Source organism: Capra hircus, chromosome 8, assembly GCF_001704415.2.
Source record: "Capra hircus breed San Clemente chromosome 8, ASM170441v1, whole genome shotgun sequence".
Taxonomy (NCBI): Eukaryota; Metazoa; Chordata; class Mammalia; order Artiodactyla; family Bovidae; genus Capra; species Capra hircus.
In genome coordinates this window covers 78,708,210-78,731,896 of record NC_030815.1, presented here as the reverse complement: position 1 = coordinate 78,731,896, position 23,687 = coordinate 78,708,210, and the positions used below count along the sequence as shown (strand labels likewise).

The 23,687-nt window shown below is 34.1% G+C and overlaps 1 protein-coding gene across 2 annotated transcripts in view; it reads left to right on the top strand.

Moving 5' to 3' along the window:
• AGTPBP1 (ATP/GTP binding protein 1) overlaps positions 1 to 23,687 on the top strand; it is a 190,558-nt gene that overhangs the window by 59,410 nt on the left and 107,461 nt on the right. For both annotated transcript variants that reach the window (XM_018052439.1, XM_018052440.1), the window contains 4 exons: positions 685 to 778; positions 8,686 to 8,723; positions 11,401 to 11,609; positions 13,128 to 13,305. In XM_018052439.1, coding sequence (XP_017907928.1) covers positions 685 to 778; positions 8,686 to 8,723; positions 11,401 to 11,609; positions 13,128 to 13,305 — 519 coding nt within the window. The remainder of the gene's footprint in view (positions 1 to 684; positions 779 to 8,685; positions 8,724 to 11,400; positions 11,610 to 13,127; positions 13,306 to 23,687) is intronic.

Genomic DNA, 23,687 nt, shown 5'->3' with positions numbered 1-23,687 from the left:
ACAAAACAATTGGTTTAAAAATAGATGAACCACTGAATTCCCTAATTTAGGAAAAAGAAAGACAAAACAGACTAAAATTAGAAGTGATAATGGAGCGATAAGCAGATAAAGAGGAAATTAAAATTGTCATATAAAACTTTAGGAACTGCATTTTTAGGGCATTTTATTTCATTAAGCACCAGGAGGCTAGTAAATGGTGTATCTATAATTTTTAAATAATATTTCTTCCAGGATTGAAAATGTTAGGCCCAGTTTTCTGGTTAGGTAATTGTTTGCATGTTCTGTCTAAAATTGTGACCTGTTTTTGGCTACTGCAGTCGCTTTAATTAAGGTCCTCATTACTTCTTGCCTAGACCACAGCCATCTTTCCTATAGTGCTATTAGATCTGACCTGCTTCTAAAATCTGACCTGCAGATCTAATTTGTTGTTGCTTTTGGGCAATTCCCTATATTTGAAAGAATTAACAACTTCTAGGAACTTTCATAATTTATTTACTTCTTTTCCCACTTCATCTTCCCATTGGCATGCCTTTGAAGTATCAACTAAGGTGGACTTTATGAGAGACTTAGAGTTGACATTTACTAAACAGTTTGTATATGTTTTTCGGCCGTGTGCCACATATATAAACATTTCTGTCCACTGAGGTTTTTAAATCACTTTTCATCTTTTTTTCCCCTTCCCAGCTGTGAATTCTGTATCTTTAGGGAAAAATGGAGTTGTGGAACTGATGTTTAAAATCATCGGACCATTTAGTAAGAAGAATTCCAGTCTTATGAAGTGAGTAAATGTTTTTTAAGTGTAAATACACATATACCCTTTGACATTTTGGGCCTTATCATCTTAATCTGTACAGTGAGATGATTGAGTTCAATTATGTCTAGGGTCCTTTCTTAGGTCTTAAATAGTGATTTAATTATGATAAAGATTTTCTTTAGTATAAAGTTTAATCTTTAAAAATATATCAGAATTAGAAAACTGAATTTATACTGTTATAGAAATTTAGACTTTGAATATTCCTAGATACTAGGAAAAAAGATCTTTACAGAGTATCACTCATTCAGAAACATTTATTGAGTGCCTACTATATTCCCTACCCAATTTTATAATCTTTTATTGACTGTTTCCTTCATTCTCACAATTATCTGGGTATATTTTAAATTTATATGTTTCTTTTTTGTCAAATAATGTCATTCTTTTGCTTATTTGAGATATGTATATATATATGTATGTCTCAAAATATATACTACATATATGTATATTTATGTTTGTGTGTATATATGTATATATATACACATACACCCACAAATATATATATAAAAATATATATATATATATATATACACACACATTCATTTGTGTGTCTTTCAACCTCAGAACTTGAAAGCATTTTCAGTTATTTCATTATATTAGTGCTTTCTTAAGCCATTTTAATGGTCATTCTTTTAAAAAAATTATTTTGGAATTTTCCAAACAAGTATAGCATTTCTATTATATTAAACTAATTATCTTGAATTATTTATATTAATTACTTATTATATTCCATAATTATTAACATTCTGCCATTTTTGTTTCATTTGTTCCCCCTCCACACTTTTATTTATGTTTCCTAAAGTATTTTTTTAAGCAAATCCCAGATGTTATTTACTTATATATGAATTTCTGTAAGCAAGTACCAGATATTTTCTCATTTTCCCCCTAAATACTTCATTATGTAACTCTGCTAAATAAGGACCTAAAATTAACCATAGTACTATAATCATACTCAACAAATTTATTGATTGCTTAATACAATCTAAAATTCTGTGTGTCTACTTTTCTCTAGTTATCTCAAAATGCCCTTTTGCAGTTGGTTTGTTTAAAACAAAGTACACACATTATTCCTCATTATATTTAGGAAATTTCCAAATCTACACACAGATAGAATAATGAACCCTGATATACCCATCAGTCAGTTTCAACAATTGTCAACATTCTGCAATTTAAATTTCATCTTCCCCTTCTTTGTCTCCCTCCTACCAGTATTTTGAAGCAAATATCAGCCATGACATTTATTCTGTTAATTCTTTAGTATTATCACTATCAGACAGTTTTTTCTTTTAGTGTTACCAAAGTATCATATTTTTGTTCAACAATATTAATAATTCTTTAAGATCATGTAATATCTTCTGAATGTCTAAGAAATGTCTTTCTTTCTTTTCTTTTTTTTTTTTTTACAGTTGTCTTGCTCAAATCAGGATCGAAATAAGAGCTCTTCTACATTCTGTTTGATTGATAAGTCTTGTAATCTTTTGCAGTCAGTAACTATTCCCTGTCCCTCTGTTTTTTTGTTTCTGATTTATTTGGTGAAGGACTTGGGTGACATTTTAAAGAATGTCACAACATAGATTAAGATAACTATATCCTGGGGTCTTTTAACTTGTAGGTATACTTTCAAATTTTTTGTAGACTGATGGAGCTTGAGGCTTGATTAGATTTTTTTTTAAATTATCAAAATATTTCATAGGTGGTGCTGAGTCTCTGTTCTGCATTACTTAAAATTGTCGAGTTGAAGTGGTCCATCTCCTATCACCTAATCACTTAGCAATATTTCATGACATTGCTTAGATCCATTATTTCTTAAAAATGTGCAAAATAATGACTTTTCTAATTTTCTCATTCTTTTACTTCTGTTAGTTGTGAATCTTTTATAAGGAAAAACTTGTCCACATTAACTATTCATAGGCTAAATTTTGCAGTGAATTAGGTTCAGAACATACCCAGTCTTTTCACCCTTTCTTAATAAAGGTCAAATATTTAGCTTGTTCCCTTCTTGAAAATAGGTACTTACTTGCACATACAATTATTTATTAAGTATTTGGTGGGATGGCGGCATATTTATTTATATAAAGATTATACAGTCTTAGAGCATCTGATGAAATGTGACAAGATAAAATAAAATGATTGTATCGCAGTTAGTAAGACCAGCTTCCAGAATAGGTGCAGTGAATGGACTCTGGAAGCAGACAGAAACTGGATCTACCTGTTAGCTCTGTCACTCACTGGCTTCATGATATGAAGTAAAGTATTTATAGCTGTGCTGTATCTTCGTTGCTGCACAAGCTACTCTCTAGTTGTGGTGCGTGGGCTTCTCATTGCGGTGGCTTCTCCTGTTGCAGAACATGGGCTCTAGTGCACATGGGTTTCAGTAGTAGTGACATGTGGGCACAGGAGTTGCAGCTCCAGGGCTCTAGAGCACAGGCTTAATTGTTGTGGCACATGGAGTTAGTTCTGCAGCATGTGAGATCTTCCCAGACCAGGGATTGAACCCATGTCTCCTGCAGTGGCAGGCAGATTCTTCACCACTGAGCCACCAGGGAAGCCCCAGTTACCTAACTTTTTATGTCCCAGTTTCCTATTTGTAAAATAGTAGTATTGGTGCCTACATCATAAGATTGTTTTGAGGGTTTAGATAATTCCTGTAATTAGCACAGTGCCTATATTAATGCAGTGTAATTAGTTTAGGTAAGCAGTATAGTAATGTGGATGAATGAATCCTAGTTAATATTAAAAATATATTCTTTATCTTTAAAATTTTTATGCCTTTCCTCTTTTTGATGTTTAAAGTACTTCATAATTAATTTTTATCTAATGACTATGATCTACTACTTAAGCTCTAAATTAACCTATTATAACCCATTACCAAATCTAATATACAATGTTCCTAGGAGATAAGAACATTTTACAAGTATCTTTATAATATACAACATGATACAATATTTCTAAATATACAATATTTCTAAATATACAATATTTCTAAAACCATGTAGAAATCAGTGGGTCTGAACTTCTGAGAAAGGAATGTCATTATCTAAATTATCCCTTCATTCTTTTCTCTGTGCTTTAAAAAGAACACCTATTTTTAAACTTTGCTTTAAAAAGGATAAACATTCATTGATCAGACATCTGTATCATGATTCCTTTATTATTTTGAATAATCATAGGGTCTCCCCCCATAATTGAACAATTTCAACATCTAGAGCATTTGTGTCACAGTTCTTCCTGTCCTTAAATAGTACCCTGCATTTAGTTGAAGAAGATTGAGGATTATTATTTATGTTTGAAGAGCGATGCTTCCCGTTTATAGATTTCCTTTCCTTTCCAGTTTTAGGTTTTGGATTTAAACATTGTTAATTTACAAGGAAGCAACTCTGAATTTATTGTAACACTATCATTTTAAGTCTCTCTGTAGGTTTGGAGGGGCCTCCCTTGTTGTGCTAATGGTAAGGAGCCTGCCTGCCAGTGCAGGAGATGTAGATTTGATCTCTGCCTTGGGAAGATCCCCTGGAAGAGGGCACGGCAACCCACTCCAGTATTCTTGCCTGGAGAATCCCATGGACAGAGGAGCCTGGCAGGCTACAGTCCATAGGGTCACAAAGAGTCGCACATGACTGAGCAACTTAGCATACATAGGTTTGGAGGTAATTGCAAGGATAGACCTCCCAACTTAAATAGCTTTATGAGTACCTGGGGCTTAAACTTTTCCTTCTTCACTGCTCTTAAATGAATAAGCCATAAACTATATTTAAAGCCATTGTTAGCTGTGTTATTCTGTCTAGAACTTATGAAGATTGGAAAAATATATGAGGAAGTATAAAATATTGATGCTGAGAAATTCTAATTAACATAATCAAATGTGCATTTCAATAAATATTTTCCTGTAACTTTTTGATGACTATATTATAAATTCATACAGACTTATAAGTGACATAGAATTTCAGAAATTCCTCTGTGCTGAAGTTTTAAAAAATATCTTTAAAATAACATCTTGGTGAGACTATCTAGATGACTTTACACCAAACTTCATAATTTCTTTTAATCTAGTGGAGCTATGGAACAGGCATGATGGGAAGAAGGAATTGGGTGTATATCCCAGTTTTGCCAGTGTGAAGAATAAGCATCAAGAAAAAATCATAGAGTGTAAGGCTTAGAAAATGTCAGAGCATTTTTGTTTGGTTCACATGTGTTGTGAATAACTGCTAATAGGGAGAAAGAGAAGGCAATGGCACCCCACTCCAGTACTCTTGCTTGGAAAATCCCATGGACAGAGGAGCCTGGTAGGCTGCAGTCCAAGGGATCGCTAAGAGTTGGACACGACTGAGTGACTTCACTTTCACTTTTCATTTTTCGGCATTGGAGAAGGAAATGGCACCCCACTCCAGTATTCTTGCCTGGAGAATCCCAGGGACGGCAGAGCCTGGTGGGCCGCCGTCTATGGGGTCGCACAGAGTCGGACACGACTGAAGCGACTTAGCAGCAGCAGCAGCAGGGAGAAGAAAGATGTTTCTCAAAGTGCTCTTAAGACACCCGTGGTGGATTCATGTCAATGTATGGCAAAACCAATACAGTATTGTAAAGTAAAATAAAGTAAAACAATAAGAAAAAAAAATAGATGCAAATGTGAGACTGTTTTGCATTAAAAAAAAAAACAAATCACTGAAGATAAAATATGTCAAATAAATGTGTTGAAACTGTTGAAAAATTTTTTTAAATTAGAGAAATGCAAATCAAAACTATAATGATATATCATCTCACATCAGTCAGAATGACCATCATCAAAGAATCTACCAATAGTAATTGCTGGAGGGGGTGTTGGGAAAAGGGAATGCTCCTGAACTGTTGGTGGGAATGTAAACTGATAACAGCCATAATGGAGAACAGTATGGAGATTCTTTAAAAAACTAGGAATAAACCTGCTAATACCATATGACCCAGAAACCCTACTACTGGGCATATACCCTGAGAAAGCCAGATTCTAAGAGACACATGTGCCCGAATATTCATTGCAGCACTATTTACAGTAGCAGGACATGGAAGCAACCTAGGTATACATTAAGAGATGAATGCATAAAGAAGATCGAGTACATACATACAGAGCAATATTATTCAGCCATAAAAAGGAACAAATTTGAGTCAGTGGTAGTGAGCTGGATGAACCTAGAGCCTATTAAGTAAAAAGAGAAGTAAGTCAGAGAAAAATGAGTATTGTATATGAATTCATGTATATGGAATCTAGAAAAATGGTACTGATGGACATATTTGTTGGGAAGGAATGGAGATGTAGAGAACTTGTGGACACAGCAGGGAAGGAGAGTGTGGGATGAATTGAACAAGCAGCATTGCACTGGCATATCTACACCATTATGTGTAAAATAGAAGATAGCAAGTGGGAAGTTATTATATAATGCAAGAGCCCAGCCTGATGTTCTGTGATGACCTAGAGGGAGGGATGCGGGGAAGAGAGGGTGGCTCTAGAAGAAGAGTGTTGGCTTCTGGATTTTGTCTTGTTTAGGAAAATGTATCCTACACAACTATTATGAGATTTTTCTTTAGTATTTTTTCTAATGTTAGAAATTAGTTGTCTCTGGAGGCTGAAGTTCAGAATCAACCTGTCCACAGGGCCAGTGTTCCCTTTGTTGCCTGTAGGGGAGAACCCCTCTCTGTCCCTAGCTTTCGATGTTTGCTGGCAGTCTTTAGTGTTTCCTTGGCTGGTAGCTGCAATATTTCAGTCTCTGACTGTCTTCATATGGTGAGCTTGTGGTTCTGTCTTCAAATAGTCTTCCCTCTTTTTACTAGAGCATCAGCCTTGATGCATCAGCAGTCTATTCCAGCATGACTTCATCTTAATTATATCTGCAAAGATCTTGTTTCCAGATGAGGCCACATTCTGAGGTGCTAGGGGTTAGGACTTCAACATATCTTTGTGGAGGAGACTGACATTTCTGATTTCATAATTTTCTTTCTTAGCAACCATTTTAGTCATTTTTCATCACACTTAGTTTTTATGTGACCTTAGGCATATTATATTCTGAAATCTTTAGTATCTTTATCATAAAATGTGCCAATTCTAGAGACTAGGATTAAAAAAAAGTTAAACTATAAAGCACATACAACTAAAAAACACGTACAAGGCATGTAGAACAATTTTTGGCATTTGTCAGGTCTTACTGAATGAAGTCTTCCTTTTCATTTTTTTCCCCTAAATTGCCATTTTACTTAGAAGGCCCAGTTAGTTCTGTATTTAATTTTGACCAATTTAAAAGTCATCCTTATTCTGATAGTTTACAGTCTTAAGAGCATATTACTGTGTAATTAATTACAAGGCTTATGCAAAGTTTCTTACTGATGAATCAGTGCTCTGAAAATTGTTTTAATTTTATACTTTTCATCTACTTTCAACATGCCATTACCAAAACTGCACATTGTTTGAGAAATATAGTTGCATGAATTTATATTTTTTAGAGCATATACTTTTGCTTTTATTTTCCAAATGTTATCATAAATAAAGTTTTATATGGTTGCTTTATTTCTGTCAGTAAACCAAAGTGTAATTGTTAATGGCTTGCTCTAGAGGGTAACAATAATGAGCATTTATCATAAATGAGCACTTTTGTGCCTAGTCCTAGATTATTGTTTGAGGTTTTACTGTGAACCAGTATCCACCTTAAAACTGTATCCATCCTAAATCTTCTAAGTCATTTTAAAAGTTATCATCTGATCATGCTATGTGTCCTACTAACGGGTGAGCAGGTTTATTAATTTTATTCCCTTATTTTCAGTTTTGTTTTCTTGAGTAGATATTTTTGGTTTTAATTTTTTACTTTTCCATAGATATGTACATTTTATTGCATTATAGAGATTATAAAATAATCTGTGTAAGAGTTAATTTTATTTTCTAATTTTATAACCATGAAGAACCTGCTACTGTGGGTATCTAGTAGGCATTCAACAAATCCTTAATGATGAGTGAAATGCTTAAATTTGACAGTATACATATTTATATGCAAATTAATTATCCTTATTGAAATCTTACTAAGAGGTACTGTGGTATGTAGTCTTATATTTTTAAAGTTCCTGCAAGTAAGTACCATTTCTTCAGTAACTCATTTCTAAAAAAAGCATTTGAATTACAGGTTTTCCACAGTGATGATATATGTATTTTTAAAGGTGCTGAATGGCATTGATTTCACTGTGTGTAACTGCATATTTATGTTCAAAGAAAATCTGAGTGCTCTAATAGGCAGTAAGAATTTTTGAGATATGAATTAAGTCATTGTTCTCTTTGGTGCTATATGGCTGAAAAATGTTAAAGGCTCATACATCCTCTCCCTGATCTCCTTGTCCCAAAATATTTTACATTTGTTACCACATTAAATGTTAGGATTATTGCTTGATAGAACTAACATACTTTGAAGTCAGATAGCTATGAATACCTATAGAATTTTATAGTTACAAACTCTGTTAAAACTTGTTTTTGTTTTAAGTTTTTTCTGAGTATGATTGTTAATAGTATTCCATTGTGAACTCTGGCCCAGTCAGAATAGTATTCCTTTGTGAACTCTGGCCTAGTCAGATACAGGTACAATGATTCCATTCATCTAACCTCTGATATGAAGACTTAAACACTGTTAATTTTCTTCTTTTTCTTTTCTTAAACATTTTCTGGTGCTTCTTTGTTGATACTTCCTCATAACCAATTTTAAGCTGAAGGAAGTGAGGCCTACAGAGAGGCACCATATGTAACTGAGTAGCCCAGGAATGACATTTGGAGTAGATACTGATTACTTATCTGAAAAGATTGTATGACTTTACTATTGTAGATTAATTTTACTAGTTTTGTTGTTGTTTGTGTTTTCTCATGTTGACAGGGTTGCTTTAGACACTCTTGCTGCATTGCTAAAATCAAGTAAGTTTTTAAATACTAGAAATACTAGATACTGTTTTTCTGAGTATTCTAACTACTATTTTAAAGAAACTGGAAATGTAGATTTAGTTAATGGCTATAAAGCTTGTTCATAATAATTTAACGTCAAAGTTGATTTTATCTTTTAGTGCAGTTGATTGATGTATAACTAATGTCATTTATGTTTATTGAGCTCTAACTTATTTATCAGTATATTTATATAATTTCTTCAAGTATATTTAGTTCCTGTCTCTAAATTACTTACATAAAGCCTTGTTAGTATGGGAAAGTAACATGTAAATACAATATAGTATCATTTTGAAAAAGTGACCCTGACGTGGCCTTGAGAACATTTACTATGAAGAGTATCTTTGACAACTACTGTCTCTATAAAATGTATGATTTTTAATTAGAAGCTCCTTATTAGAAATTTTATTACTACCATAAATTCAGATTTGTAACATTAAAGTGGCTTAATGTAAATTTAGAGTTTATTGAATGCATTTAGAAACTAAAGCATTGATTTTTCACTTTTGACATTGAAGTGTTGGAGGAAATGTGTCATACGTTGCTTTTGGAGAGTAACCATCTACATTATGTGGATCTGTCTCTCCATGATAGTCAGTATCTATATTTTAAATATTAATTTTCTTAGCACTCCCATTCTCACTGGTTGATTAAATTAACATTGTATTTAACCATGATAACATTCAGTCCTAAAGATCTATGTTGATGGCTTTTGATGTTATTTTTCCCCAAAACTGTCTATCAAGGGTGAGACCAACTTGCCCTTAAGTTTGAATTATGAGAAGAATAGTAACAAATGATTAATTGATTGAAAATCTGATATTTGATAATGATTTATTAAATTAAAAAATAGCCTTAGGTTTTAATGTTATAGCTGCTATGTTCAGTTGACAGTTTTGTCCTTTAAATGCATAGTATTCAATTAGATTAGCTGTATAGCTTTGTTTTCATGTAGATTAGCTGTATAGCTTTGTTTTCATATTTGATGTGATCAACTGTAGACCAAGATTAGAATACTTGGATTAATTTCAGAGATATCTGTAGCCTTGCTTTGATGTGTCCACCCTGCCTTTGTTGTTCAAGGCGTTTAAACATTAATTTTTAAATTAATATAGGTATATATTTTTTATTTAGAGTAGATTAAAATACCCATTAAGCTAACTATTTATTAAAGCTTATTACTAATTTGCAGAATCACTAATGACAAAGTCACTAATTCTAAGTCAGGAAAAACTAAAACATAAGTTTCAAGGGTTTATAGAAATCAGTAACCTAAAATGATTGAAATGATGATATCTTCAGTTTTAAATAATAATCTTTCTTTTACTCCCTCCCTTTTTCTCCTTCAGAGGAGGATGGTAGGCAAGCACAATGGTAAAAAAGTAACTGACAAGTAGAATGACTCTGGATTGCAGATAGCTTTGTACTAAGGGTCACTCTCTGTGTTTGTGTTATGGATCTTATTTGATCTTCAATGAAGAATTTAAATATTTCTCGTAAATACCATTTAGGCTTTTGGGAATTCCACTGGAAACACAGTTTGTGATAGGAGTTTCAGTAATTGTAATGTCTTATAAGACATTATGATAGTAATATCTTTTAAGTATTGTTGGTGATACTAAAAAGCTAGTAAGCTAAAGGCTTATATATTCCAACTAGAGTAAACAAACAAACAAACAAAAATATCTATATTTGTTTAAAAGACATGAAACTATTATTAGTTAGAACTATTTGAACTTTTTATAGATCGCCACCCACCACCACATGGGTGCGCCAATGATAATAGTGCAAGAGAATGTGCAATACCAACTCCCCTGAGGTTGTTTAGTTAGAAATACCAGTCTCTTCCTCATCTATGTTTATCTCTAAAATAACAGGCTCATGGCATGAACATTAAGATAATGCAGCAGTAAGGCTGTGCTGCTTTTAGTTGCCTGCAATACTAGTTTTAAATGTGCTAATACACACCTGAAACATAGGTAAAGACACTGAGATCAACAAACTTCTTAATGCCCTCTTAGACATTATGTTCTGATATTAGAGAGCTGGGAGAAACTCACGGGGTAGGAGGGGTGCTTTCTTATGTGAAAAGTCTTTAATACCTCTATTGTATGTTTGGAAGAGCTAGTTTGCTTTGCCTGATAGCCACACCTTAGCAAACTAACTCTTCTAGACACAAAATAAATAGAGTGTGCTTACATACAAAGTTAATTTCACACAAAGGTTGTAATGGAAGTTGCAATAATGATAGTGGCTTTTAAGAAAATCATAGTCATAACTAGTAAGTTAAAGGCTTATATATTCCTTTTGGTGTAATCTAAGTTAATATATTAATAGGTTTTAAAATTATGAAAGTTTCATTAGTATTAACATTTGGAAAGATACAACCTTAATTGTGTTAAAGATATTTTGTTATTTATTTACCTCAAAACAATAGATAGGCAGATTTCTGGAAAATTATACTTAGTTATCTGGAACTTATCGTATTTATTTTGTTACCTAAAAAATATTTAAATATGTGGTTGCCATAGTTTTTCTTGGAAAAAAGGAATTATAAGAATTCATTACAATATTATGGTTATGTTTTCAATTTAACTTTACCAGTGTCTCTTATTATTTTAAAAATATTCTTTTTCAATTTTTTTTGTTAAAGAAACTAATGCCAGGAGAGCTGTAGACAGAGGATATGTCCAAGTCCTTTTAACAATTTATGTAGATTGGCACCGCCATGATAATCGGCATAGGAACATGCTCATTCGAAAAGGAATTTTACAGAGTTTAAAAAGTGTTACGAACATCAAGTTGGGAAGAAAAGCATTTATTGATGCCAATGGGATGAAAATTCTTTATAACACTTCGCAAGTAAGTTTTTACTTTTCTTCCTGTTATTATGATTATCTATTAATGATAGGATTTGGTTCTTAAGAAAACTTACTATCTCTAAAAGTACAATATGATAAATATATTAAAAAAATTTGTAAACCAAAAGGCACAATCATTTCTCACGTGTGACCTTAGACTAAGTTTGAGAAAGTACTTAGTGTATATCTCTGCAAGATGAGTTTTTTTTCCCCCCATAGGTAGAAGGAACGTGTATAAATCTCTGCCCTGGGCAGGAATGGATTCCATATAGCCATGTTTTCTAAGGTTTGCTGTTATCTATACTCAGTTTTGTATGTTCCTTTCATAAATATTCATTAATCCTTTATGACTGGTAAGGGAGGTATGTTATTTGTGAGTGTTCTCTGTGTCTTTTTTCTGGAGAGAATATTTTTAAATGATGAAGGTACAAAAGTGAAACTTGGAGTTAGGGCTTCTGGTTCTGCCAGCCATCGTATGCATAAACCTTCTCAATAGTATTCTAGCATCTGTAGAAGGCTCTTGATGACGGGGAGTGGGGATGTTGCAAAGCAATCCTTTTGTTTTTACAAGACTCTAGTTATTAGAATGAAATCTGTCTTCTTGAAAATTCCAGCCAACATCTTGATTGTGCCCTCTTGGTCTTACACATGACAACTAATCTTTTTGTGGGAGTAGTTAGGATATGTGAATACACATTTTATGTTAACTCAACTTTTTTTATTGTAGATCAATCATATGCACTTATTTTTACTATTCCTAAAATAGACAGTATATGGGGAGAGACTGGGTGATTGGTTTATGCCACTTCACATTTGTAAGTCTTAGTTTCTCAGCTGTTTTGACAGGTCAGATGTGAAGATTTCTGTTGAAAATTGCACAGGTTATCAAAGTGCCATTTAAAGCCATCTAAGTGTCAATTGTCAATAACAGTGTTAAATGAAATAGTTTCAAATGTCCTATTCAAGAGCCCTTCTTAAAATTAGATACCGGGATAGTAAATTAAATTCTTAAAACTTAAAATTGTGATATTCAGGCTATTCTTTTCTAAGTCAAACAGCTAATTTATTAGAGGTGCTATTGCATGATAACTGATAGAATTCTGAGAAAGGCTCAGCTAAATGCACATTCCTTTTTATTTCTTATATCTTTCTTTATGAATTTTTCTTCTTTTTTTCTTTTCCATTAAATTTTTATTTTATGCCCTAGGCTTGCTGAAATGCTCCCTAAGTCACTCATAGGTATTAGTGCTTTGGTGAGTTCTAGAACCAAACATGGTACTGATTTCTGCTAAGTTAGGATGTGTGAGGAAAATTGCTGCCAAATTTGCCATATGAGGTTCTTACAAAGAGATATTTCAGATTATTCAAAGCTACTTTATAATTATATAAAAATATTCAGTTTTGTGATATGTGCCTTTTGAAAATTATTAACATTATTTTCTGAAGTAATATAAAATTGTTTCACTTATTCACCAAAGGCACATTGCCTTTTCTTTTCTTTTCTTTTCTTATAAAACAGGAATGTTTGGCTGTAAGGACCCTTGATCCTCTTGTCAACACCTCCAGTCTGATAATGAGGAAATGCTTTCCTAAAAATCGCCTGCCACTCCCAACGATTAAAAGTTCTTTCCATTTCCAGTTACCTGTTATTCCTGTGACTGGACCTGTGGCCCAGCTCTACAGTTTACCTCCTGAAGGTAGGACCACATGCTTCTTGCTGGCTTCCAGTGGTTGTTGGAATTGTGTGAGTTTATCTATTTTTGCTTTTGTTCATCTCCCTAGCCAAAGAAGGCTTTAATGAACATGATATGCTTTCAGATTACTTTTTAGTTAATAAATATTTCTTCAAATATAAGAAATTAAGGTTGAGTGATTAAGGGAAGGAATGTAGGATATGCTACGTATGTGTAAATGTGAATTGTGAAAAACTCAGCACCATGTAGAAACAGTATTTGATAGCTTACATAAATTTTCAAAATATAACAATGTATAAACATTCTTATAAATGTTTAGGTACTTTGAGCTTACATTTGTAGCTTTTTAATGAACTTCATTTTTAAAAGTTAAAATGCCTAATTACTAAACAAGTTACAGTTTATGTTCAACAAAACTTGCACCATTACTTCAGTTCAGTTCAGTTCAGTTCAGTTGCTCAGTCTTATCAGACTCTTTGCAACCCCATGAACTGCAGCACGCCAGGCCTCCCTGTCCATCACCAACTCCCGGAGTTTACCCAGACTCATGTCCATTGAGTTGGTGGTGCCATCTAACCATCTCATCCTCTCTTGTCCCTTTCTCCTCCTGCCTTCAATCTTTCCCAACATCAGGGTCTTTTCAAATGAGTCAGCTCTTCACATCAGGTGGCCAAAGGATTGGAGTTTCAGCTTCAACATCAGTCCTTCCAATGAATACCCAGGACTGATTTCCTTTAGGATGGACTGGTTGGACCTCCTGACAGTCCAAGGGACTCCTAAGAGTCTGCTCCAACACCACAGTTCAAAAGCATCAATGCTTCTGCGCTCAGCTTTCTTTACCTGATAGAAAATACAATTTATTGTAAATTGAATCTTTGCCATTTTGGTACAATACTGTGTGCATAGCAAAGGAAGTAAGAGTTTACACATCTTAATGTGAGGACAAAAAAACAGAATTTTTTTGATAAGAGCTAGCAAATTAAAAAGAGAAAGTAATCTAGGCTATTAAGGTTTCTAAAGTATTTCCTCGTTAGTTGATCACTTAAAAAAAAAGATCTTTTATTTATAATTAAGAGCAATTCTTTGAAGTAAGTGATTTAAGAGAGTTTTTAAGTAAATTTAATTAGTTTTTTATCATTGATATATCACAGAGTATAGTCTTATGATTTCATTTCTAAAGTAGTTATTAAAATAGTCTAGACAGAATATCAAAATGGATTATTTACAAACTTCCTTTAAAAAGTATAAGTCTAAGACTAAGTCTGGGACTTGATTAAAGATAGCTAAGTGAAAGTAGTGATCTAATTCCATTCCATTCTTATTCCATTTAAAAATTACCAATAGACTTAATCAATAGAGGGACAAAAACTGTACTGAATCTGAAAACTAGATGAAAGGAGCATTCTCATGGAATAAACATAGGATGTGCAACAAATGTGGTGGAGAAAAGAGTAGATTAAAGAAGAGTGCCAGCTCTAATTCACCCTGCTATGAAATGCAGTTTCTCTGGCTTTGGATTGAGGGTCAGACTGGTGTATCACTGAACTAGAGATGATTACTTATATCAGCTAACAAGCCTTCAGGAAGAAGATGTGAGACAAGGGTTCTAATGACACTTGCATAGACATATGGAAAACACAGTTTTTCTCCTCTTCATCACTTTCTCACATATCAGACTTCACTATATTTATCAGTTTTCACTATTTTTTATCTTCCTCAGTTATACTGTAAATTCCATGAAGATAAAACTATTGTTTTTTCCTTCATTTTATCCTCAGCATCCATTAGATTGCATGAGACATAATGAATGTGAATTTAACATTTGTTAGTGAATGAATTGAACTGGCCATAAGACTTATTCTCTTGAACATTTAATGCCAAAAGATAGTGAAGCAGCCTCCTTGGAGATTTGAAGGAGAAGAGTTCTTACTCAAGATTTCTGAACCCTATTAGTTGCCACTCATATGTAAAGGTGAAATATTCTTAGATAGGCAAGAGTACAGAAGCATATTGCCCAGGTCCCCTTTCAAGGATACAGAAGCATATTGCCCAGGTCCCCTTCCTGAAGTAATTACATGAAATATTACTCCAGCCAGGCTAGTGATGAATTAAGAAATCAGGCGTGCAGAAGACATGGTAGTAGAGTAATTGTATTTAACATTACAAATTGTTAAATTTTATAATACTAAATAGTTGTTCTATTGTTATTTTGAAATATATCAACTAATTTTTGATGAAAGATAATATACGGCTGTCACAAACTGGGTCTTTTAATAATTTATATTCATATATTTATCAATATTATAATATTGCTATATTTATAAAATAGTAATTATAGAAATAGTAGCCCAAACATATATTTTAAAATGTAAAAGTAACATCTAGAACAGAGATCTATAGACTAGGATCTACTGAACCATAGGAATCCATGGTTCTTAGTCTCTAGACTAAGTCCAGTTCTGGACTAAGTTCCTAGTTGGGAGACTAAGAACCCTTTGAAATTCTATATAAAGTTATGTGTATGTTTTTTTTGGAGAAAATTCTTGAAGTGCTGCTATAGAAAAGCAGGAAAACTTTAAAGGCATACAAAATCCTGAGAATGCTGAATGCAAAGCAAGAACAAGCAAATCAGTTTCAGTAATAATATATCTAAATGAATAGAATACTCCCAGTGAAAAAAAGAGACTCTCTGATTGGGTTAAGTAGCTGATAGATCTGGAAACTCTTGAAATAATAAGAGTGAACTCTTAAACAGATTGGCAACTGTATATCTGTTATTCCCAGCTCAAAACACATGAGGAAGACATTACTACCCTGCAATATATACATACAGAACAAAATGTTTAAAACAAGATAGCAAAGATGATTTTATGCAAGTAGATAATAACGTGTGCCAAATACTAAAACAAAGATAGATAAAGCTATAATTATTTAAATAATAAGGATAAATTGATAGAAACACAGCATTAGTGAGTGATTTTAATATGCCTTAAGTTCTTGGTAAGTTATATAGAAGAGAACCAGTCAATCTAAGTGGATGCTAAAGATACCTCCTGTTAATACATTTGAAAATATATTTGAAATGGACAATATTTTATGGAAATATAAATAACTAAAATTGACTTGGGCTTCTCTGATGGCTCAGTTGGTAAAGAATCTGCCTACAATGCAGGAGACCCCGGTTTGATTCCTGGGTCGGGAAGATCTCCTGGAGAAGGGAAAGGCTACCTACTCCAGTATTCTGGCCTGGAGAATTCCATTGACTCTGTAGTCCATGGGGTTGCAAAGAGTTGGACACGACTGAACGACTTTCACTCAAAATTGACTTACGTAGTAGAAAACCTGCAATTGAGTATGCAGTCAAGTTGTCTTCAGTGAAGATGTCATACAGTAGGTTATTTTTCTCAACCTTCAAGAAATTTTCCTATACTTGATTTTCCAGAGCATGGGAAATAAAGAGAAGTTTAGAAACTAGTATGATGCTGAAATCAAAACCTGAAACAATTTATAGATCATTGTCACTAATGAAGATAAATATAAAAATCGAAAATATTAGCAAATTGAATTGAGCAGCATTTTCACATATAAGACACTTTGACAATGTAAGGATTATTTTAGAAAATGTTTATTGTAATATTAAGACTTTAATGAAAATTTATCAATATATCAAAGAAAGAAAAACAGTGATTATCTTAATAAATGCCGTGAAAGGAGTTGATAAAAATTATTATTAGTTCCACATTAAATTTCTTAATCAAGGAGTATTTTGCAAGCTGGCTGAGTATTATCTAACTCAGATCAGTAACCAATATCACAAATAGTTATGAAGTGTTAGAGGAAGCCTCTCTCAACCATTATTAGTTAACATTGTTTTGAAAGCTCTACTGAGATCAGTAAGACAGGGAAAGGAAAGATACTAATCATTAAGAGAGTGAGATAAAGTTATGTCAGTGTCTGTGGAGGATTTTGCTGTTTATGTAGAAAATCGAAGCAAATCAATTATAAAATGTATCTTAGACCAAATAAAAGTTCAGTGAAGTACTATTTATAGGATAAGTGAATAAATAAAATTCACTAGCTTTCCTTTGGGTGCATGTGTATGTTTATTTGTGTATGAATTTGATATACATACGCACACAATAACCATTAGAAAACACAAAGGGAAAGATCACATTTTTAAGAGCAATAGGACCAACAAAATAAATCCTATTGGAATATACATTCCAAAACCTTATGGAAAGTGCTGACTCATACCTTTTAATTATTATATCATACAGATAATGTGTAATTTACCTAACTGGTTTCCTATTGATAGCCATTTTAGTTTTTTTCCCCTGTATCTTTGTCTTTACTATAAATGAGCCGAGAACATTTTGAAAATTAACAAGGATGATTTATATTCCCTGCTTTTAGTTGTGAGATTGTTATTGATGTAATAATTGATTTTTAGTGCTGATGGTATAAAAATAGATCATTGGAATAGAAAAGAAGGTCTTAGATACTCTAAGCTATATGGCATTTCCCATCTGGAGTATGAAACCAAAGGAAAATACCTATAAAGGAAGATATTTGACAGGTTTGATTAAAAATTAAAAACATATTTTCTCTCTGATGCTGAACTGCATTTTCCCTTTTTCCTATCCAAGGAGTTGTCTTTCTTGTTTGCAGTAGCCTCTTCTGAATTCAGTTCCTTCTTTTTTCTTAACAATTCTTTTTCCAAATGTCATTTCCTCTGTTTATCTAGGACTAACTGCTGTTAATACATTGACATAAATAGACCCAGTTACTATATGCAATATAAATAGTTACTTTTTTCAGTCTCATTTCCAAAAGAATTTAGAGCAATTTGGTAACTGTATTAGTTGGGATAGACTGAACTGCCATTACACAGTGACCCAGTATATAGTACCCTTGTCACCTGAGCAACAGTAGTAATAACAGACATTTTTATAGCATATACTCTTCGCCTGGCACATTACATGTATTAACTCCTTTAACTCTCCCAACAACACTGTGCATGGGTATCTCCATTTTATAGATGAGGATAGTGAAAATGAAAGTGTTAGTCTTAGACAAAAATAACTTATGTAACTTGTTCAAGGTCATATAGTTAGCAAATGGAGGAGTCAGGATTTTAATTATGTATTCTGTCTCCAGAGCCCATTTGCTATATTGCATGAAATAGATTTTTTTCTCCTCTCACATATCCATTCAGAAGATGGGCAGGTCAGGTGATCTTGGACAGTAGGTATCTATCCACCATGTCATCAAAGGAAAAGGATTCTGTTTCTTCATCTCTTATGGTGTTTTCCTTATGTGCACGTGGAAAATGGCAATGAAAGAAAATGGAGGGCAGTTTCCTTTTTAAAGAATATGACCTGGAGTTTGTATTGACAACTCTGCCTCACATACTGTTGGCCAAAACTTAATCATATGACTGTAACTACTGTGAAGGGGGCTGGAACCTATAACCTCTAGCTAAAACTCAGAGGTTCAGATACTGAATTGAAAGAGAGAACAGACGCTTGAAGACTGGAAAGGAGTTTATAATCTTCACTGTAATAAGTCACATTGGAAATAGAATTAAAAAAGAGTCTAAAGAAGGTTACATCATCAAGATGGAGGGGTAGAAGGTTCCAGTGCTCATCTTCCATGCAAATACAGCAAAAACAATAAATAGCAAATGAAAATGTGATGAAAATATGTCACAGGTAGCTCTGGATTTGAATGAACAAGCATCAGAAACACTGTAGAGCTCAAAACCCAAGAATGGCCACACAGAAAAGTACAGGGAGCATTTTATCTCTATCACTTGATCTCCCAGTCCAGGGCAGTTTGGCATCAGGAAGGTTCTCCTCAGTAGAGTTTTCCCCATGGAGAGCAGAAGAACCCCAGTGAGCCTTACCAATGTGCATCTCTTACATTGGCAGGTGACTTCTTTACCACTAGCACCATCAGTAACTGAACTTAAAGAAATGGAGATCTGGGAGTTATCTGAAAAAGAATTCAAAATGATTAAGGAAGCTCAGATAATTTAAGAGAAGACAGATAAACAGTTCAGTGAACTTAGGAAAAGTATATGGGAACAAAATGAGAATTTCAGTGAAGAGAAAGAAATCATAAAAAGAACAAAACAAATTCTAGACCTGAAGAGTACACTGAATAATGCAGTAGAGAACTTCAGTATCAGGCTTAGTCAAGCAGAGGAAAGAATCTGTGAACTTGTAGACAAATCTCAGGATATTATACAGGCAAAGGAGAAAAAGGACATTAGAAAGAAAAAGAGTGAAGAAGGCCTATGTGAATAATGAAACACCATTAAATGAAACAACATCTACATAATGGGAGAAGAAGAAGAAGAGAGAGAAAGGGAGAGAAAACTTACTCTAAAAAATAATAACTGCAAACTTACAAATGTGGTGAAGGTATGGCTATCTAGGTGCATAAGCTCAAACATTCCCAAATAGATTCACCCCTAAGAGATCTTCACCAAGACATTATCATCAAGTTCTTAAAGACTGAAGACAGAGGGAGGATTTTCAAAGCAGTTAGAGAAAAAATTAGAGATACCTTCTAGGTAACAAGGTACATGTGTGCCAAGTTGCTTTAGACTCTTTGCGACATGGCCCGTAGGCTTCCAGGCTTCTCTAAGGGATTTCCCAGGCAAGAATACTAGAGTAAGTTGCTGTGCCCTCCTCCACAGGGTCTTTCTGGCATAGGTCTTGAACCCACTCTTGTGTCTCCTGCACTAACAGGTGGATTCTTTACTGCTAGCACCACCAGGTAACTAGGTACCTAGCTACAAGGTAATCCTGGTAGGCCTATTAGCAAATTTTTCAAGCAGAAGCTTTGCATGCCAGGAGAGAGTAGGATGATATATTCAAATTGCTTGAAGAAAATAACTGTCAATAAAAATACTTTACCGTCAAATTTCCTTCAGAAATGAAAGAGATATAAAGACTTCAGGAAAATAACAAAAGCTGAATGCCCACTCTGACCATTTTATTTAGCAAAGTACCAGATATTCTAGCTATAGCCATTAGGTTAGGAAAAAAGAAAGAAAAGACATTTAATTCAGAAAGGAAGAAATGAAATCATCTCTGTTTGCAGTGACATGATCTTATATGTAGAAAACTGTAACATCTCTACCAAAAAACTGTTAGGAATAATAGATGAATTCAGTAAAGGTATACGATACAAAATCAACATACAAATCATCGTTGTAGTCCTATGCACTAATAATGAACTATCTGAAAGAGAAATTAAGAAAGCAACCCCATTTACAGTAGCATCAAGACAGTAAAGCACTTAAAAATAAGTTTTACAAAGGAATTGAAGACCTGTGTGCTGATTAATAAAATGTTGTTGTAAGTCATTGAAGTAGACACACACACAAATTGAAAAATATCCTGTGTTCTTGAATTGGAAGAATTAATATAAAAATGTTCATGCTGACCAAAGTTATCTTCATAATCAATATAATCCCTATTAAAATTTCAGTGGCATTTTTCACAGAAATATAAATACTATTCTAAAATTTATATGAAACCATAAAAGACCCAAATAGCCAAAGCAATCTTGAGAAAGAAGGACAAAGTTGGAGGCATCACGCTTCCTGATTTCAAGCTATTATGAGCTTTGTTGTTCAGTCCCTCAGTCGTGTCCAACTGAAGCTTCAACTTCAGCGTCGGTCCTTCCAGTGAATATTCAGGGTTGATTTTTTTTAGGATTGATTGTAAGCTATGGTAATCAAAATAGTACAGTACTCAAGTAAAGCAGGCATAAGTGCTGGAACAGAATAGAGAGCCTAGTCATAGGCCCGAGCATAATGTGGTCAGCTAAGTGTTGATGAGGGTGCCAGCAACACAAAGTGGGGAAAGGACAGTCTCTTTAATGAATGATGCTGGGAAAACTAGGTATCCACATGCAAAAGAATGAAGCTGGACCCTACTTTACACCAGTCCCCAAAATTGACTCGAAATGGATAAACTGTACATATAAGACCTGAAACTATAAAACTCCTAGAAGAAAACTTAGGGGAAAAGATCCGTGATGTAGTTGGTCTTAGCAGTGATTTCTTGGATAAGATAACAAAAGTGCAGGCAACAAAAGCTAAAATAAACAAGTGGGACTGTATCAAACTAAAAAGATTCTGCACAGCAAAGGAGAATTTATTGAAAAGGCAACCTATAGAATAGGAGAAGATATTTAGAAACTATATATCTGATGAAAAATTAATATAAAAAATACACAGAATTCATACAGCTGAATAGTACAAAGGGAGATAGTGCAATTAAAAATGGGCAAAAAACTTGAATAGACATTTTCTCCAAAGAAAGATGTACCAATGGCCAGAAGATAATTGAAAAGGTGCTGTATATCAGTAATCATCAGGGAAGCGCAAATCAAAACCTTGAAGAGAAATCCCCTCACACCTCTTAGAATGGCTATTGTCAAAGAGACAAGAGATAGCAAATAGCAAGGATTTGGAGAAAACAGAACCCTTACACTCTGTTGGTAGGAATGTAACATGGTATATTATCTTAAAGAGATATCAGCATACTCATGTTCATTTCAGCATTATTTACACCAGTCAACATTTGTAAATAACCTAATGTCTTTCCATGGATGAATGGATAAAGGAAAAGTGATTTGTATAGATGATTCAGCCAATAAGAAAAATAAATATCATTTGTGACAGCATGGATGAATCTGGAGGGCATTTATGCTAAGTGAAATTTGCAAGACAGAGAAAGTCAGATACTGTATGGTATCACTTATACGTGGAATCTTTGAATTGAAACAAAAAAACCCCACAGTTTCAAAGAAGCAGAATAGAATGTTGGATTCCAGGGGCTGTGAGAACGGTAAATGGGTGATAAGATCCCAAGGTGTACATTTTTAGTTTTGAGAAGATTAAGTTCTGAGGATCTAACATATAGCATGGTTCAATTCAGTTCAGTTCAGTCACTCAGTTGTGTCCAACTCTTTGCGACGCCATGGACTGCAGCAGGCGAGGCTTCCTTTCCATCATCAACCCCCAGAGTTTACTCAAACTCATCTCCATTGAGTTGGTGATGCCATCCAACCATCTTATCCTCTGTCATCTCCTTCTCCTCCTGCCTTCAACCTTTCCCAGCATCAGGGTTTTTTCCAATGAGTCAACTCTTCGCATGAGGTGGCCAAAGTATTGGAGTTTCAGCTTCAACATCAGTCCTTCCAATGAACACTCAGGACTGATCTCCTTTAGGATGGTCTGGTTGGATCTCCTTGCAGTCCAAGGGACTGTCCAGAGTCTTCTCCAACACCACAGTTCAAAAGCATCAATTCTTCGGCTCTCAGCTTTCTTCACAGTCCATCTCTCACATCTGTATGTGACCACTGGAAAAACCATAGCCTTGACTAGACGGACCTTTGTTGACAAAGTAATGTCTCTGCTTTTAAATATGCTATCTAGGTTGGTCATAACTTTCCTTCCAAGGAGTAAGCTTCTTTTAATTTCATGGCTGCAATCACCATCTGCAGTAATTTTGGAGCCCCCCAAAATAAAAGTCTGTCACTGTTTCCACTGTTTCCCCATCTGTTTGCAATGAAGTGGTGGGACCGATGCCATGATCTTCGTTTTCTGAATGTTGAGCTTTAAGCCAACTTTTTAACTCTCCTCTTTCACTTTCATCAAGAGGCTCTTTAGTTCTTCTTCACTTTCTGCCATAAGGGTGGTGTCATCTGCATATATGAGGTTATTGAGATTTCTCCCAGCAATCTTGATTCCAGCTTGTGCTTCTTCCAGCCCAGCGTTTCTCATGATGTACTCTGCATATAGGTTAAATAAGCAAGGTGACAATATACAGCCTTGACGTACTTCTTTCCTAATTTGGGACCAGTCTGTTGTTTCATGTCCAGTTCTAACTGTTGCTTCCTGACCTGCATATAGGTTTCTCAGGAGGCAGGTCAGGTGGTCTGGTATTCCCATCTCTTTCAGAATTTTCCATAGTTTATTGTGATCTACACAGTCAAAGGCTTTGGTGTAGTCAATAAAACAGAAATAGATGTTTTCCTGGAACTCTCTAGCTTTTTCGATGAGCCAGTGGATTGTTGGCAATTTGGTCTCTGGTTCCTCTGCCTTTTCTAAAACCAGCTTGAACATCAGGAAGTTCACGGTTCACATAATGCTGAAGCCTAGCTTGGAGAATTTTGAGCATTACTTTACTAGCGTGTGAGATGAGTACAATTGTGTGGTAGTTTGAGCATTCTTTGGCATTGCCTTTCTTTGGGATTGGAACGAAAACTGACCTTTTCCAGTCCTCTGACCACTGCTGAGTTTTCCAAATTTGCTGGCATGTTGAGTGCAGCACTTTTAAAGCATCATCTTTTTGGATTTGAAA